Below are 15,537 nucleotides of genomic sequence, written 5' to 3' on the forward strand. Positions count from 1 at the left end.
TATGCATTCGCGTAGTTATTGTGTAGAATGGGTACAATTACAGGTAAAACAATGGCTGTCTAGCCTCAGAGCACTACAACGACAAAAAGTAAATTAAAAACTGAATATTGAAAGTTAAGTAATTAGACCAAAACTTTTAGATCATCACGTCATTATCATTATTTTAAGCTTCTTCATTCCTTTATGTATTAGTTTAGTACTCCCTTCTTCAAAAAATTGAAAATCCTAACCACTAGTTAATTTATTATACATTTTGCCAAAATAATTTTAAATTCACTATCGATCTAAACCCAAATTTTTTCTCGGTACATAGTTTTAAAATCCTGTGAGATAATATAATTCATTCACTTGCAGCTCGCTAATTGTTTGAACGAACTTGAATTGCTAGCACCGTTCATCTTCTTGTGTAGAGCCTCCATTTAGATAGATTAAAATTCTTACAACACAAAGAAATTAACTCATTCTCAAGAAGTGCAAAAACCTTTTGGCGCCTTTTGAAGGAAACCCAGTGGAATCTTTTTCTTATAGTACTCTCGTTATCTCAATTCACCCCACCACTTTTTTTTTTTTGCTGAACATCGCTGCTGGTATGCGACTTGGATGCTAATGATAGCCCACCCATCTTCTTCTGGCTGCGTCTTGGACAGTATGTACTGAGAAGTGTTACTGGCAGCAGATGTCCTACTCGGCTTCTTCTGGGGTTACAGCAGTGGATGACAGTAGGAAATTGCAGTAGTATTGACTGGTCAAATCATTCCTATAGCAATTCAGGTGTACCCTTCAGGGCAAAGCAGTGACTCTGTAAGTTGGCATATACGTTACACAACACACAGTGGTTCTACACCTAAAACTGTTTCTAAACGTTTAGAAATGGTTGAAAACCGTTTACTTGGCTTCACTTCAAAGTTTAAATCACGAAAATCGGTTAACAGATGTCTACAGTCTCAGCCATGTATGAATGATTTCACTAAATGCGGCGTGGAAGAGCTATAGGTCTGTGGACGTGACACAGAGATAAGAAAGGCGGAGCAAGCAGGAAGGCGTAGTCTGACAAGCTGTGGTCTAACAAAGTGACACTCGCTGCTGGAGCCTCAGTCAGCTGCGAGGCTCGCTAGAGACATGAGTTGCATAACAGCTCCCCCGTCCTGGAGTCCAGTGGCAGCTTGAGATACCGACTTTGTTTATTTTTCCATTGATGGCACAACAATTTTGCCCTCCTTAGGAAGTGTGATCACATCTTCAACACCAACTCGATTATGATGGGCCCATCGAAGAATTGTATCATTTGCACTACAACTTCAAATAAAATTTACATTAAGAGCTCCTTTCTACAAATTTTCTTATAATCCCTAAAGAAACGACCAAGTAAGTCTTATGGATAAAGTACTTCAGGTTTCTTACTTTTTACCTTTCCATTATCGAGAATATGGCCTTTTGTGGTTAACTTACTGGCTAGAGTCGAAGTCATTCGCATAAGGATAGATAATTTTTTTATTGGATTTTCTGTCATATGTTGGATAATCTATGTCATAATAATAATAATGATGGCGTGTGACGACGGCCTCCCGTTGGGTAGACCTCTCGCCAAGGTCATGTACAGTTGCGCATGATTATGATGAACCTAACCATCTTCAATATTAATATTAATCCCTGTGGACTTGTTGGGAATATTTAGGTTATTTTTAGTCTTGTCATTTACAGGAAATGGGTAGAATAATAACTCTCTACTTTGTTCATTATTTGTTAAAGATAAAAATTTATTAAACCATTTCGAAAATAACAGTTTCAATAGCACTATTTGTGTACATTAAATTATCGTTTTTATCGATTACAGTTACTTCTATATAATGAATAAGATAAAATATTAGAATATATACAGCATAATATGATTTATGAATTAGTGGTCTATCAAATTCGCCGTTAGGCTTGAATGAAGCAATAATATTAGTTTCTTGATGAAAATGTTAGTGTGTTTTACAAACATTCCATGAGTTATATTAAAATTTGTATGAATTAATTCGAGTGGAACAAGTTTAAGAACATCGTTAGCATCAGCCAGTGTGTTTTACAAACATTCCATGAGTTATATTAAAAGTTATATTAATTAATTCGAATAGAAAAAGTTTAGGAACTCTGTTAGCAGCAGTCTTTCAATTAGCTTAACAATTTTGTTACTAAATCTTAATCACTTACAATACTATCCTCTTTATCCATTTATAATTTAACATAGCTCTCAAAAGTTCTCTGTTTATAATTTCATTTGGTTTAAATGTGTATGTTAGAGTTTTCTTAGGAAATAAAATTTTGCAGCTTTACAGTCTGTATTGACCAAAAGGCAATTCTATTGTCTCCCCTTCACAGCAACATTTATTTGTTTTGTTTGTAGTACTTGGAGTTATGAATGATGCATGAACACCAATTAGTGCAACAGTTATATAACATTCTCGTATAGGGAGAGACAATAGTTTTTTGAGAACACATGACTTGCCACTCAATTGAACTAACCTACTTATTTGTGGTAGCAAAAATTATTTTTATTGAATGAAAACTGACTGGGAAACAAAAATACAAATCCAGAGGAGAAATAGAAGAATAAGCATGGCAAGCTCTATACAATGCGCAATATTAGGTCCAATTGGGAATGGGAACACTACGTTAATGACTGACAATTATATTCTAGCCCCAGGACAGGTAAATTGGGAAAACGTAATCCTATGTATGCTTATTCAAACACTTTAGATCAACCCAAGTGTCAAGAATTTATTAACAGGAGGAAAAACATTGAAATTGAAAATAATGAGGCGATTATTACTTTTATTGAGAACAATGATGGAATTATACTACTGATTCAATGACAAGTTAATTCATTGCAGTTTTTGAAGATTTCATTCTTGAAATTCAGGATGGAGTCAGACAACATTTTACTAGAGGTAGACATAAAAGAATAGATTGTTTTTATTTACCTCTGACTTACTCAAAAATAACCAAACAATTACTCAGATGTAGTCTCAATTTTTAAAATATTTTCAGACAACATGATACAAGTTTAAATCATATCTACCACAAGAGTATTGTTGGAGTTTCAAAGTTTGATGGTTTTAAAGAAAGATATAGCAGATCCTGGAATGAGGATAGTTTGATTTTTACAACAGATATAAGTAGAGAACCTAACGAAGAAAAGCACAGACATAAGGTAAATAACTTGCTATCTAACTAAAATTATTTTATTATTTTTTTTGTCCTTACCAAAGGTATGCAAATTATGTTTCAGACGTTGTTAAAAGAAGCTAGACAAAACAGAAAGATAAAGGAACAATTAAAAGAGAAATTTTAAAAAATTGAAGAAAAAACATAGAACTCAGTGTGAAAAATATTGAAAGACGATTAATCAGTTATCAACGCTATCTACCAAATAAAACAGGGCTTTGCAGGTTTAGGTAACAATATACTGAAAGCTACTGAAGAAAATGGAGAAGGTGAAAAACAGATGATTCCATGCCACTACTTTGACGAATCTGATGACATACAACCAATTAAACAATATCAAATTCCACAATATGAGTATACACTAAGTGAATCAGTGATGGAAGATGTATTGACTAAATATGAAGAAGAGGTTAAAGGCAGAAAAGCTAAATGAATAATGGCAGGTGATGCCAAAAAAGTCTGTAAAACTAAAAAAAATGCTACAATACATCAACCATAGTGAAGATCAAACACCAGTGAGCGAATTTAAATTTGTTGGTAATTTACCAGCAAAATTTGATGGAGAGAAATTAATACTTGGCGATAGGGCACAAGAAGGTACAAATATACTGAGGAACCCTTAACTAGAAACAGATTACTATAAAAGATATGAATACAAAAGTTGATGCTGTTGATTTATCAAGTAATGCACATATTTTGTAAAGTTCAGCAACATTGTGTTCTGAAAAGAATCCAAATACCTTAAAATCAAGTAGAAGTATTAAATATATCAAATTGACAAAAGAAATTGTTGAGGTCTATTTTCCAAAATTGGTACAAGTACAATCAGATTCAGAAAAAAGTTTACATGAGAAAAAGAGTAAAGGTTTAACAAAATGGTATTCAGAAGCACCAGTTGAGTATATTTGGATGAATGATGTTAGTGATTTAATTGATACATTAGCAGTAACACATGGAGAAGAATTAGGTGGAAATACGAATCATCAAAATGAAAAAGTGGGAAAACCACAAATACACAAATACTAATACATTTAATCATTTCATTATCAATCATCCAAAGAGAATTCCATATTTGTTTAGATTTATAAGTAACATTCCTCACACAGTTTTGAAAAGCGAAAAAATGGATTAGTCAACTGGGCCTTAATTCTCTTAAAAACGCCAGAGATGCATCTGCTACAGTATGTGTGCTGCAGAGCTTACAATAGACTAAATGAAAGATTAGCCAGAGGATATCAAGGAAGCATGATATTGCATATAGAGAAATTACTATTAAGAATCTAGACATCAGGCTCACAAAAAACTTCAGTTAGCTGCAAAAGGGTGAATGTATGCACAAGATGCATCACTTGGCGATATGGAAAACAAAAATTAGGTATTGCTATTGATATGGACGAAAAAGGATGGGGAATACAAATTTCTAAGATCTTCATTAAATTTTTAATCTATAAATGAATAACTTCAACATTGATTATACTTGGTTACCTAGTGCCAAAGCGGTTAAAATTAAGATGAACAATGATCAGCTTCATAGAATTGCTAATGTACTAACTGACACAAAAAAGAAAGACGATAGGAAAACTGGTGGTAATTTATCCAGAACTTTAGGTATACCTGTTGTGAAATGATTTTCGCATATCTAAAGAAAGGACAGGTCTAACAAAATACGAAGGCGGTGTTCTTCCATTACTTACTGGCTTTATTACGATATTTAGCTATTATTAGTTCACTTGCAGGTGGAGCAACTGTCATCGCAAAAGCAGAAATGGACAAGAAAAAAGTGATGCAGAATTATGAGAACAAAAAGACATAACTTAGCAATAAAGAAGAAAGGAACTAACTAAAAGTAACTGCAAAAAATCATTCATATATATTGTAATGCATTAAATAATTTTGATGTAGAAAAACTTGCTAAGCAGTTAATAATCAAATACTTCTGTGCTGCTTTTATGATTGATGAATTACCTAATCATGCTGGGAATATGATTCTGGAGCAGTTAATTTAGATTCATATGATCATATCGTCTCACAGTCGATCTGTCATTAAGAGAATAAAGATAATAAAGATTTATGTGATTCATTTGGAGGTGATATTGGAAAGAACTGATTAACTTTCTTGGCTCAAGTGACCTGTATTGCAATGGGATACAAATTGAAAATTTTAATTAAGTAAGCTGTACCTGTTTCAAGTGAATTACCCATGTTTTATGAACTGATTAAATGATGATGATAAAGTGGGATAATAATTTTAAATCTTCTTAAATTTATAAATTGTAGAAATGGGCAATCACATCAGGCCCTTTAACTGCAGGAAATATATGAAACACATCATACTCAAAGAGTAACAAGTAAAATTTGAAGACAAAGAATTGAAGGTCTTTGCAGAATTTGTGAAACCAGAAAAAAGAAATTAGTTAAAATTTTGCATTGGTGAAGGGTTGAGTGATTCACCCAGACCTTCAAATATTTATGGAGAAATAATGAATTATGTAAACGAAAGAATTTTAAGAGATGAAATGTTATTTCCGTTTGTTTAGACCCTTTGTGGCTGACCTAGTAGAAATGGATTCTGGATATTTGAAAGGTATGTCACAAATCGATAAAATATATAAATGTTTATCAACTGCTACTGATTTTTTCAAAACTTGCATGCGCTATTCTAGATAAATATAGGCAATGTAAAAGTGCAGCAAATGCATTTGAAAAAAAATTAAAAGTATGAACGCCAAGGAACCAGCAAAAAGTTAAAGGAAAAGAATTGTACAATAAATATTTTAAAGAACGCAAAAGATATATAACATCAACCATTACTCAGCTTTTTGAGAAATAAAAGCACATGTTGTTGAAAGATTTAACTGAATGCATAAATAAAAAAATGTGAAAAAGATGTTACTTATAAGGAAATCACAAATTAGTTATAACTTTTGTTGATCAATACAAAACATTTGTCAATAAATATGAAGCCAATAGAAGTGAACAATAAAAATTAGAAGCCTCTTGTCATTTTACCTAATCATAAACTGAGTAGCAGACTAATTTCTGCTTTATCTGATGCAAAATAAAAAGTAGGTGATAAAGATAGAATTAGTAAAGTTAACGGAATTTTTGAAAAAAGATACACATCCAACTCATCAACAGAAATTTTTGCAACTGAAAGTGTTCTTCATTCTGAGCCAATCACATGCAAGTTAAGAGCTTTAGATGGAGAAGAAAAGAAAGAAAATTTTAATGAGCAAGAACTGTGGAAACTGTCTATTTCGGATTCGTTTATGATAATGGTATTCTTTCATTACCTTTAAACCCCTCTGGTATGTGGAGTTGATGTTTTCATAAATAATCTTAAAACTTCAATGACTATTTTTTCTCACTACTTGATATTTATCTTTATATTCTAATATTTGAGCAACATCTTTAGCCTTAAACCAACGATTATTGTCATTATCAATTATCACAAACACTTGTTTAGTATTATATGAAAGCTTATTGCTGACCAGGTCTATGATCAACTCCATTTATACTGATTAAAAATTTAACAGCTCAATAAAACTTAATTTGTAATAAATGGTTTCATATTGCTTGATTGATTCCTGTATGCACTATCATTAATATTCAGAGGCTGGGGTCATGGATTATGAAATTCTGAACTCTCTTTACCTCTCTTGTCATATTGATCTAAGTTCTCTTACATTTCCATAATATTGCTCTCACCTACATCTCGCTCTTGTAGACCCTCTGTATACCTCTTCCACCATTCTACTCGCACTTTTCCTTCTTTTCTCAGGTCTGATTTACCCTCTGACCTCTTGATATTCATAGAGCTGCTTCTCCTTTCCCTAAAAGTCTCTTTAATTTTGCTGTAAGCAGTATCTATCTTGCTGCTAGTGATATACACTTCTACATCCAGGTCCTAGTTCCTTAAATTCCCGTCTTTTTGCAGTTTCTTCAGTTTTAATCTGCAGTTCATAACCAGTAAATTGTGGTCAGAGTCCACATCAGCCCATGGAAATGTCTTACAATTAAAAATCTCTGTCTTGCCATTAAATAATGAAACTGAACCTTCCAGTGTCTCCAGGTCCCTTCCACGTATACAAACTTCTTTCATGGATCTGAAACCAAGTTTTAGCTATGATTGAATTATGCTCTGTGCAAAATTCTGTCAGATGGCTTCGTCTGCTATTCCTTTCCCCCAGTCCATATTCACCTACTACTTCTTCCTCATTTCCTTTTCCTACTATGGAATTCCAGTTCCCGATGACTATTAAATTTTCTTCTCCCTTAACTATCTGAATAATTTCTTTTATCTCATCATACATTTTCTGAATCTCCTCCTCATCTATGGAGTTAGTTGGCACATAAACTTGTACTACTGTGGTGGGTGTGGGCTTCGTTTCTATCTTGGCTACAATAATATGTTCACTACACTGTTCATAGTAGCTTAGCCATGCTCCTATTTGTTATTCATTTATTAAGCTTACTCCTGCAGTAAGCCTATTTGATTTTGTATTTATAACCCAGTATTCACCTCACCAGAAGCCCTGTTCCTCCTGCCACCGAACGTCACTAATTTCCACTATATCTAGCTTTAACCTATCCATTTACTTTTTACAATTTTCTAACCTACCTGCCCAATTACGTTATCTGCCATTGCACACTCCGTTCCTTAGAACTCCAGTTTTGTTTCTCCTGATACTGATATCCTCCTGATTAGTTCCCACGCAGAGATACGATCTATAATAGCCCAAAGAAATATGTAGCCAACATCCACCAGTCAAATAAAAGTTTACATCTACACTAGCTCCACAATGAAGAAGAAATGTGAAGGATGTGTAAGGAGATGAGGGAGATAAAAATTTTATTGTAACTCTACTTTAATAGTAGAAAATGGAAGGATAGAAACAATGGTGGGAGAACATGGACTAGTGGAGCAAGTAAAAGAGGAAGCTGCCAGGCAATACTGTACACAGAGCATAATTCAGTCATTGCTAACACTTGCTTTAAGAATAGTGAAAGAAGGTGCAATATGTAGAAGAGGCCTGGGCTCACTAGAACGTCTGAGATTGATTATGTCATTGTAAGGCAGAGATTTCTAAATCTGATATTTAAGTGTAAGCCATTTCCAAGAGCAGATGTGAACTCGGACCACATTTTATATCAACTGCATATTACAACTGAAGAATTTGCGGAATAATAGCAATTTAAGGGGGAAGACATCTAAATAAACTGGAAGAACCAGAGGTTGTTGAAAGTTGAGAGGAAGACTTAGGCAGTGTTGGATGGAACAGAAAAATAAATACAATAGAAGACGAGATGGCATGCCAGTAAAAAGCAAAGAAAGGAAACCTGACTGATAGAGGAATATATATAGTGACTCACATTCGGGATACAAACTTGAAGAGAATATTACAGAATGAGAAGAGAAGACAGCTTAATATGAGATGGGAAATGTGAGACTGCAAGAAGAAGTAAACAGAGAAGTGAAAGATCTGCATGGAAACATTGCCCCTGTGATAGACGCCACTTCTTCAGAATTATTGACTTCCTTACGAGAGGCAGCCATGACAATACTTTCCATATAAACTTACTTGACTTATTTCCTTCAGCTCTTATGCAGAGCACATAGCTTTGATGAAACTCCGCCAGTGCACTCGATTTTGGGCGAGGATCATTAGCTCTACAAACGATTTTCCCTCCTTCTCGGCCTCTTCCTGCAGTGTTCCTCCATGTTGTACTTTAGGTTTTGTTTCCTTTCGCCCTGTTTGTTACAGTAGAGAGATTGACCCTCTACTGCATCCTGTTCTCTTCCGAGGGCGTATCCCACACATCTCCCACTTCCTTTCTTGGTTTGGGTGGTGAATGGGCTTGCTCTCGCTTTGTTCCAAAGCTCTTAATCGGATATCAAATTTAGCCAAAAGGTTCTAGGATTATTCATAAGACATTTCGTGAGGAAATACTGCAAACTCTTGGTGATGGCACAGGTAATCTTGCATGTTTCACATCCGTATATCATCATCGCTTTCACGTTTGTTATAAGCATTGATAATTTAGTTGTTATATAGATTTCTTGGTCTCCACAGCGGATATAGCAGGATGAAAGTCCCATTCGCCTTTTGTACTCTAGCTCTGACACTGGCAACTACTTCTCTGTTTTCAGTAACTACACTCCCAACACACATGAAATCGTTTATTTTTTTAACAGCCTTACTGTTGAACCTCAGATTTCCCATATCTCTTGTATTGATTTTCATAATATTCGTCTTGGCGCCATTCACTCCTACCCCAACAAGCTTAGCTTCGTGTTCAAAGTCCTGTAGCTATCCTTCGATGCCAGCATGGTTCGGCTAGAGGAAACAGTCGTTGTCGACTAAATCAAGATCTTCCAATCGCTGAGTCAGTTCCAAAATTTATCCCTCTATTCCTCTACTCCACCACATCGCTATCACTTCATCACGCACAAGTAAACAGGTAGGTGGAGATAAAACACATCCTTGGCCAACTCAAAACTTGACTGGGAAAGGTTCCGTAAGTTCATCTTCGTGTAAAGCGCGGCATGTGTATTTATGGTAAACATAACTGTGTTCTCTGGCATCGCCTACTTCTTCAAAAATTTCCACATGTGACATTAATGGAGTCGAAGGGATTTTCGGGGTCTACAAAGAGAATTTGAAGACTAGCGACTAATTCATTTCACTGTTCGATAATGACTAAAAGCTTATTTACTCTGTGTGTACAAGAACAGTTACTTGGAAAACGGGGTTGCTGTTGTAGTATCTACATTTCAGCTTGGTGATATTTTCTTTTTTTTGCAATTTGACCAGGAATACTTCTCGGAACTCCTGTGACAGGCCCTTCAAGTTCCAGATGTCTGTCAAAAGAGGGTGAAGAAGATCCGTGGGTATGTCTGGATCAGTGGTCAGAAGTTCTGGTGCAATTTCATCTGGCGCTGAGGCTTTCCACTCCTTAGCTGCTTGATCGTTATCTCGATCTCTTCTATTGAAGGCGCCGTCCCGTATTATGTGCATAATATACGAGGCGGAAGAAATAACCTCACAAATCAAGAAGAATATAATATAAAACTGGAAGAAGGAGAACTAGAGAAACATCATTTTGGGTTTACGTAAATTGTAGGAACGATTGAGACTACGTTGACCATACGTCTTTCTCAGAAGATAGATGGAAGAAAGGAAAATCTACTTTTATAGCATCTGTACATTTGGAGAAAGTTTTTGGCAAAGATCAAGCTTTGTAATTTAGAAGGTGCAGAGATAAAATGCGGGGTCCAAAATGGTATGTAGAACTTTTATAGAAGCCTGACAGCAGTTATGGGAGTCCAAGGACATGAAAATGGGAGTCCAAGGACATGAAAGAGAAGCAGTGGTTGAGATCGGAGTGAAACAGCGCTGTGGCGTATTCCTATGGTTATTCAGTCACTTACATTGAGCAAGAAGTAACGGAAACGGAGGAGAACTTTGAAAAGGGATTTAAAGTTATGGGAGAAGAAATTACAACGTTGTGGTTTATCTATGACATCTGCATCTACGCTTATAGTCCTCAAGTCACCTTATTGTGTGTGACGGAAGGGTATTTGTGTACATCGGTCACTTCCCCCCTTTCCTGTACCAGTCGCCTATCGTTCGCGGGAAGAACATTTGCTGGTAAGCCTCGATGTCGGCTCGAATCTCTCCAATTTGTTCTTAACGGTCTTTGAGTTGAAAGGACAGCTGAACAAAATGGACAGTATCTTGAAAAGATATTATAAGAAAAACATTAAAAAAGTAAAACAATGTTAATGGTACGCAGTCAAGGAAATCAGACAATGCTGAGGGAATTAAATCAGGAAAGAGAAACTAAAAGTGCTAGATGAGTTAAGCTGTTTGGGCAGCAAGGTAACTGACGATGGCCAAAGTAGAATGGATACAAAATGCAGACTGACAATAGCAAGAAAAACATTTCGGGAAAACAGGAATTTTATAGCTCGCAATTTAAGTGTGGTGCTGTAGAAGAGTGACGAAAGTTAGATGGGTATGTCGAATACATGATGAGGAGGTACTGAACGGAGTATTTATAGTAGAACTTTAGTGAAAGATAGGATCGGTTGATACGACACCTTCTGAGGCATGAAGGAATAGACAATTTGATAATTGGGGAGGAGGAGAGGGTAAAATGTTGTTAGGATGCTTAATAATTTCAGGCACCTCTCGAATTTTGCGTTTGCGCGTCCACGACTCTTCCTCCAGGACACGGGCTTCTTAGGACAAGATGGGCTGTCGACAGTCACGGCGGTGTTCCATTATCTCCGATTTATTACGCTGCATTAATCGCACATAGCGTTTGTGTCTTACTACTCGTGTGCTAACTGGTCTCCCTGTCTCCCCTATGTAGGCAGCTCTGTCCTCACAATGAAGTTCCTATACTATTGCAATAAAAAACCGTCATGGATAATCAGGTTTTCCGCCAGTAATTCGAATCGTACTTGCACGATACTTCCATTGAGTAACTTCCAGTCTTCGTCAGGTGCTGCCAGAGCCTCGGGAGCCGCCCGATGAAGACTGCGAACTATGATGCAAGTATGACGCGGAAAACCCGATTTGCCAAGACGTCAACGCTTCACTGGGAAAGAATGAAGACCTAATTAAAAACTATTTTCCTCTATTTCCCCAAAACCACTAAATAGCAAAATACATTAGAGAGTAAGTGCAAGAATATCAAGTTCTCAGAGAAGGTCAGCTGCGTCACATAGCTCTTGCCGTCGTCACTTCCATAGAACAACCAGTGGCCCCAGACAGACGATGCTACTTGTTTTCATCTACAGTGGGCTGCTGAGAAGAACGGCTGCAGACCACGAAATGGGGAGTGAGAAAGCAGTCCTTCCCATCCACTCCCCCCTGTTCTTGCTTTCCAGTGCTCGTCCATGCTCTGTCTTATCGACTGTCCAAGAAATGTTAGCATATCAGCAAACTTCATTGTCAGTCTTGTGTTACATTGTTAGCTGTGCAAGGTTTCTCCGTTTCTTTTATTTTTTCTGTCCAGCAGCAGTAAGAAAGAGGAAAATTCTAGTGAAATGACCATGCAGGCATCACATCCACATTCTTAGCAAGGCACACATGAAGAAACCTGTAACGCCGGAAATGCATATCCTCCCATTTCCATCTGCTGCACTATAAATTTTTTTCCTTATTTTGTTACCTGAAGATATGGCATTTCTGTGTCTTCATATATTGTAATTGTTTTACTGTTTGTATATATATGCATTTATGTTGGTTTGTTTTGTGAATATTATTTGTATTTACACGCTGGGTCTGGCCTAGGAAAACTATGCTATCGAACGAATACATCGATAGGTCGTGTGGAGAACCAAAGTGTTTAGGATCTTTGGTAGTGTTAACTCTGTCGCGTGGAGCGCGGGCAGAGGGAGAGTCTGGCTGGGGTGGTGCAGGTTGTGTGACGCTCCCGCGAGTTGCCGCGCTTTCGGGGTTGGGCAGCATGTAATTGCGCTCGACTTGCTATGATAGTTTCTGACACGGTGTCGCGGACGGGAAGCATTAGCTGGCGCACATCAAGAGCCCGTTTCGCCTGGTGATCGTGTCGAGAAGAAGGCGCGCCAACATCCAGCTTCTGCAACAGCGACGGCCGACAATGAGTGACTGTCGCCACCTCCTCGATCGACGGCCTCAAACTTTCAATCAACCAACAAGGAAGACTGGAAGCACGTAAAGTTTTAGAACTGTATGGCAGACCTCAGCTTTTCAAACTGTTCCATTTTCATAACTAAATTACAGCGACGTAGCATGAACCTTTGTTGCTCATTGTCCCAATTGCATTACCAAGCAGGGTCCCTTCCTTTTCCGAAATGAACCCGAGTGTCGTTGAAATTCAAACGCCAGCATCATTCGATTTCACTGCTTTAATTTCAAAGTTCAGTTAAGGTATTCATAGCTGGCTACAATATTTAGATTACACAAGCACAAATTAAGAGTGCGAGTTTTGTTACCGTATTTTAGCTTACCTGTGACTGCAGCTCAGCTTGGTACGTACTAAATTTTACTATTGTTAATTGTTCATAATCATTTAATTCAAGTTCAAAGTTAAATCTCTTATTTCTAAATTGCGTAGATTCAAGTAGCTTTTGAAACGATTGTTGAGGTAGTCCAAGACTAACCGTATTTTACTGAATTTCGATGTGCTTCAGAAAGAAAGCTCACTATTAACTTCTGTCACTAAATTAACTTTCGGTTTTCCGGTTTTATTAATTCTTTTGCTACATTAAGTAAGCGTGTAGCGAAATTTATTACTTCTGACAAACTTTCAGTTTTCACACTACACGTGTCAACCTTCAGTTGCCACGCTTCTAGTACTAATTATATGTGCAATAACCTTTGTTTTTCAGTTACTATAGTAATTGTCCTTAGGACTGGCGACCGTAATTTCCCCCAAATCTCAAATATCTAATTACCCCTAGTTAATTGTTAACGTAACGGCCGCACATTTACTTTCTTTATTAACTTTACCCCTTAAAAAAATTAATTTCCACCAGTTTCATTTGCATTTTTCCTTTCATTTAGATGTAACCCTCTCCTCCCTCTTTACCGACAGATTAACTTCGGTGACGATTGCTTTTCCCAAATTTCCATTAGGTACACACGGTTTAATTTTTCACTGTCATTAAGTTCGATAAGTGAGGGGGAGGTTACAAACCCTACCATTGGTGATGTCTGAATTCAATAAAATAAATATTTGCAATGAAAAATGAATTTAAGTACTTGTATATGCAGTACAAGTTTCAGTAAATTATTGACTCCATGGTAAAATGTTCCATTTGATTATTTCGGAATTTCATATGCTGAGCAGATTAATATATTTACATCTCTCAAACTTCTGCAAGTGCAGACTTCTTTGGTGAGGAATGTATTGAATGACAGGACTACCAAATAATCATCAGCATCGTAATATTGAACATTAACTGAACCATAATATTAAACAATAACACAGCTTGGTCTGATAGGTAATTTCATTACCTAAGAAAGAGTAGTAGATTTATCATCAACATACATGAACAGGAACACCAATATCAGGCCAGCGCATGTCTTCCAGTGGTGGCTTTGGAGAATTCCACACAACAACCACCTTATGGAGATAAGGTAAGCCATAAAGTCTACTGACAGAGTCGATAAGTACCTGTAATAGAAATATTTTTTTCATCCTATTTGGCATAAGTATTCAACAGTACATCAAAAGCGCAAAAAGAAAAAATAAAGAATCAGCAATAATGAGAGCAATAGCAGCAGAAGCAGTAGCATCGTGCAGTGTTTTGTTTGTTTTGGTTAGTATAGCTCAGTGTTGGATAGACCATCAGAGACACAGCACCACATGTTCCTTCTGCTAATATGGCGAGTATACTGTTCGTTTGTTACATATTTTTACAGGCTTCAAAGGGGAGCGACTGCAGTAATGGATGGGAACTGTGATTGCTGTGTACAGATGCAAGGTGAGTTAGCGACCCTTTGCTCACAGCTACAGGCTGCATTGGCTTCCGTCACATGCTAGAGGCTGCAGCCAAGGGGCATTACTGTGTGGGGTTGGACGAGGGGATGTGAGGGACGTCGAGCATGTCTCTTGTTTGCCCCGATCGGTCCACTGCTGTGGCTGCCCCAGGTACTGCCTGCACTGAGGTTTACCCCTCACCTGTGGTCGAGTGGGAGATCATTCCAAAATCTGGCAGGCAGTGAAAAACTTCACGAGGGGCCGATCGTAGGCCATACCCGGTCCGTTTGACGAACAGGTTTCGGGTGTTATTTGTGGCTGACGATGCCTCTGAGTCGGATGCAATCGTCGACCCTGTTCCAGAGGAATCTTCTCGGCCCACAAGGTCTGGGCATTCACAGAGGGTGTGATTGCTGGTAGTCGGGAGCTCCAACGTTAGGTGCATAATGTGGCCCCTTAGGAACATGGCTTCCAAGGAGAGGAAGGAAGCCAGTGTGCACTCCATGTGCGTACTGGGGGGTGCTTCCGGATGCCATGAAGAGTACAAGGTGAAGCCAACTGAAGGTGGCGGCTGATGTCTGTACCAATGACGTGTGTCGCTTTGGATCGGAGGAGATTCTTTCTGGTCTCAGGCAGCTAGCGCAAATGGTAAAGACTGCCAGTCTTGGTTGCGAGATTAAGGCAGAGCTCACCATCTGCAGCATCGCCGATAGAACCGAATGTGCTCCTTTGGTGCAGAGCCGAGTGGAGGCTCTCACTCAGAAGCTCAGGCGCTTCTGTGACCGTGTTGCCTGCAGATTCCTTGACTTGCGCCATCGGGTGGTGGGTTTCCAGGTCCTGCTTAAAAGGTCA

General features: G+C 37.5%; 1 protein-coding gene across 1 annotated transcript in view; it reads right to left on the minus strand.

Annotated features, from left to right (window-relative positions):
• Positions 1-15,537, minus strand: part of LOC124593967 (exostosin-3-like) — a 277,190-nt gene that overhangs the window by 62,332 nt on the left and 199,321 nt on the right. Inside the window, exon 7 of the mRNA XM_047132316.1 lies at positions 14,254-14,379. Coding sequence (XP_046988272.1) covers positions 14,254-14,379 — 126 coding nt within the window. The remainder of the gene's footprint in view (positions 1-14,253; positions 14,380-15,537) is intronic.

This window comes from Schistocerca americana, chromosome 2, assembly GCF_021461395.2.
Source record: "Schistocerca americana isolate TAMUIC-IGC-003095 chromosome 2, iqSchAmer2.1, whole genome shotgun sequence".
NCBI lineage: Eukaryota > Metazoa > Arthropoda > Insecta > Orthoptera > Acrididae > Schistocerca > Schistocerca americana.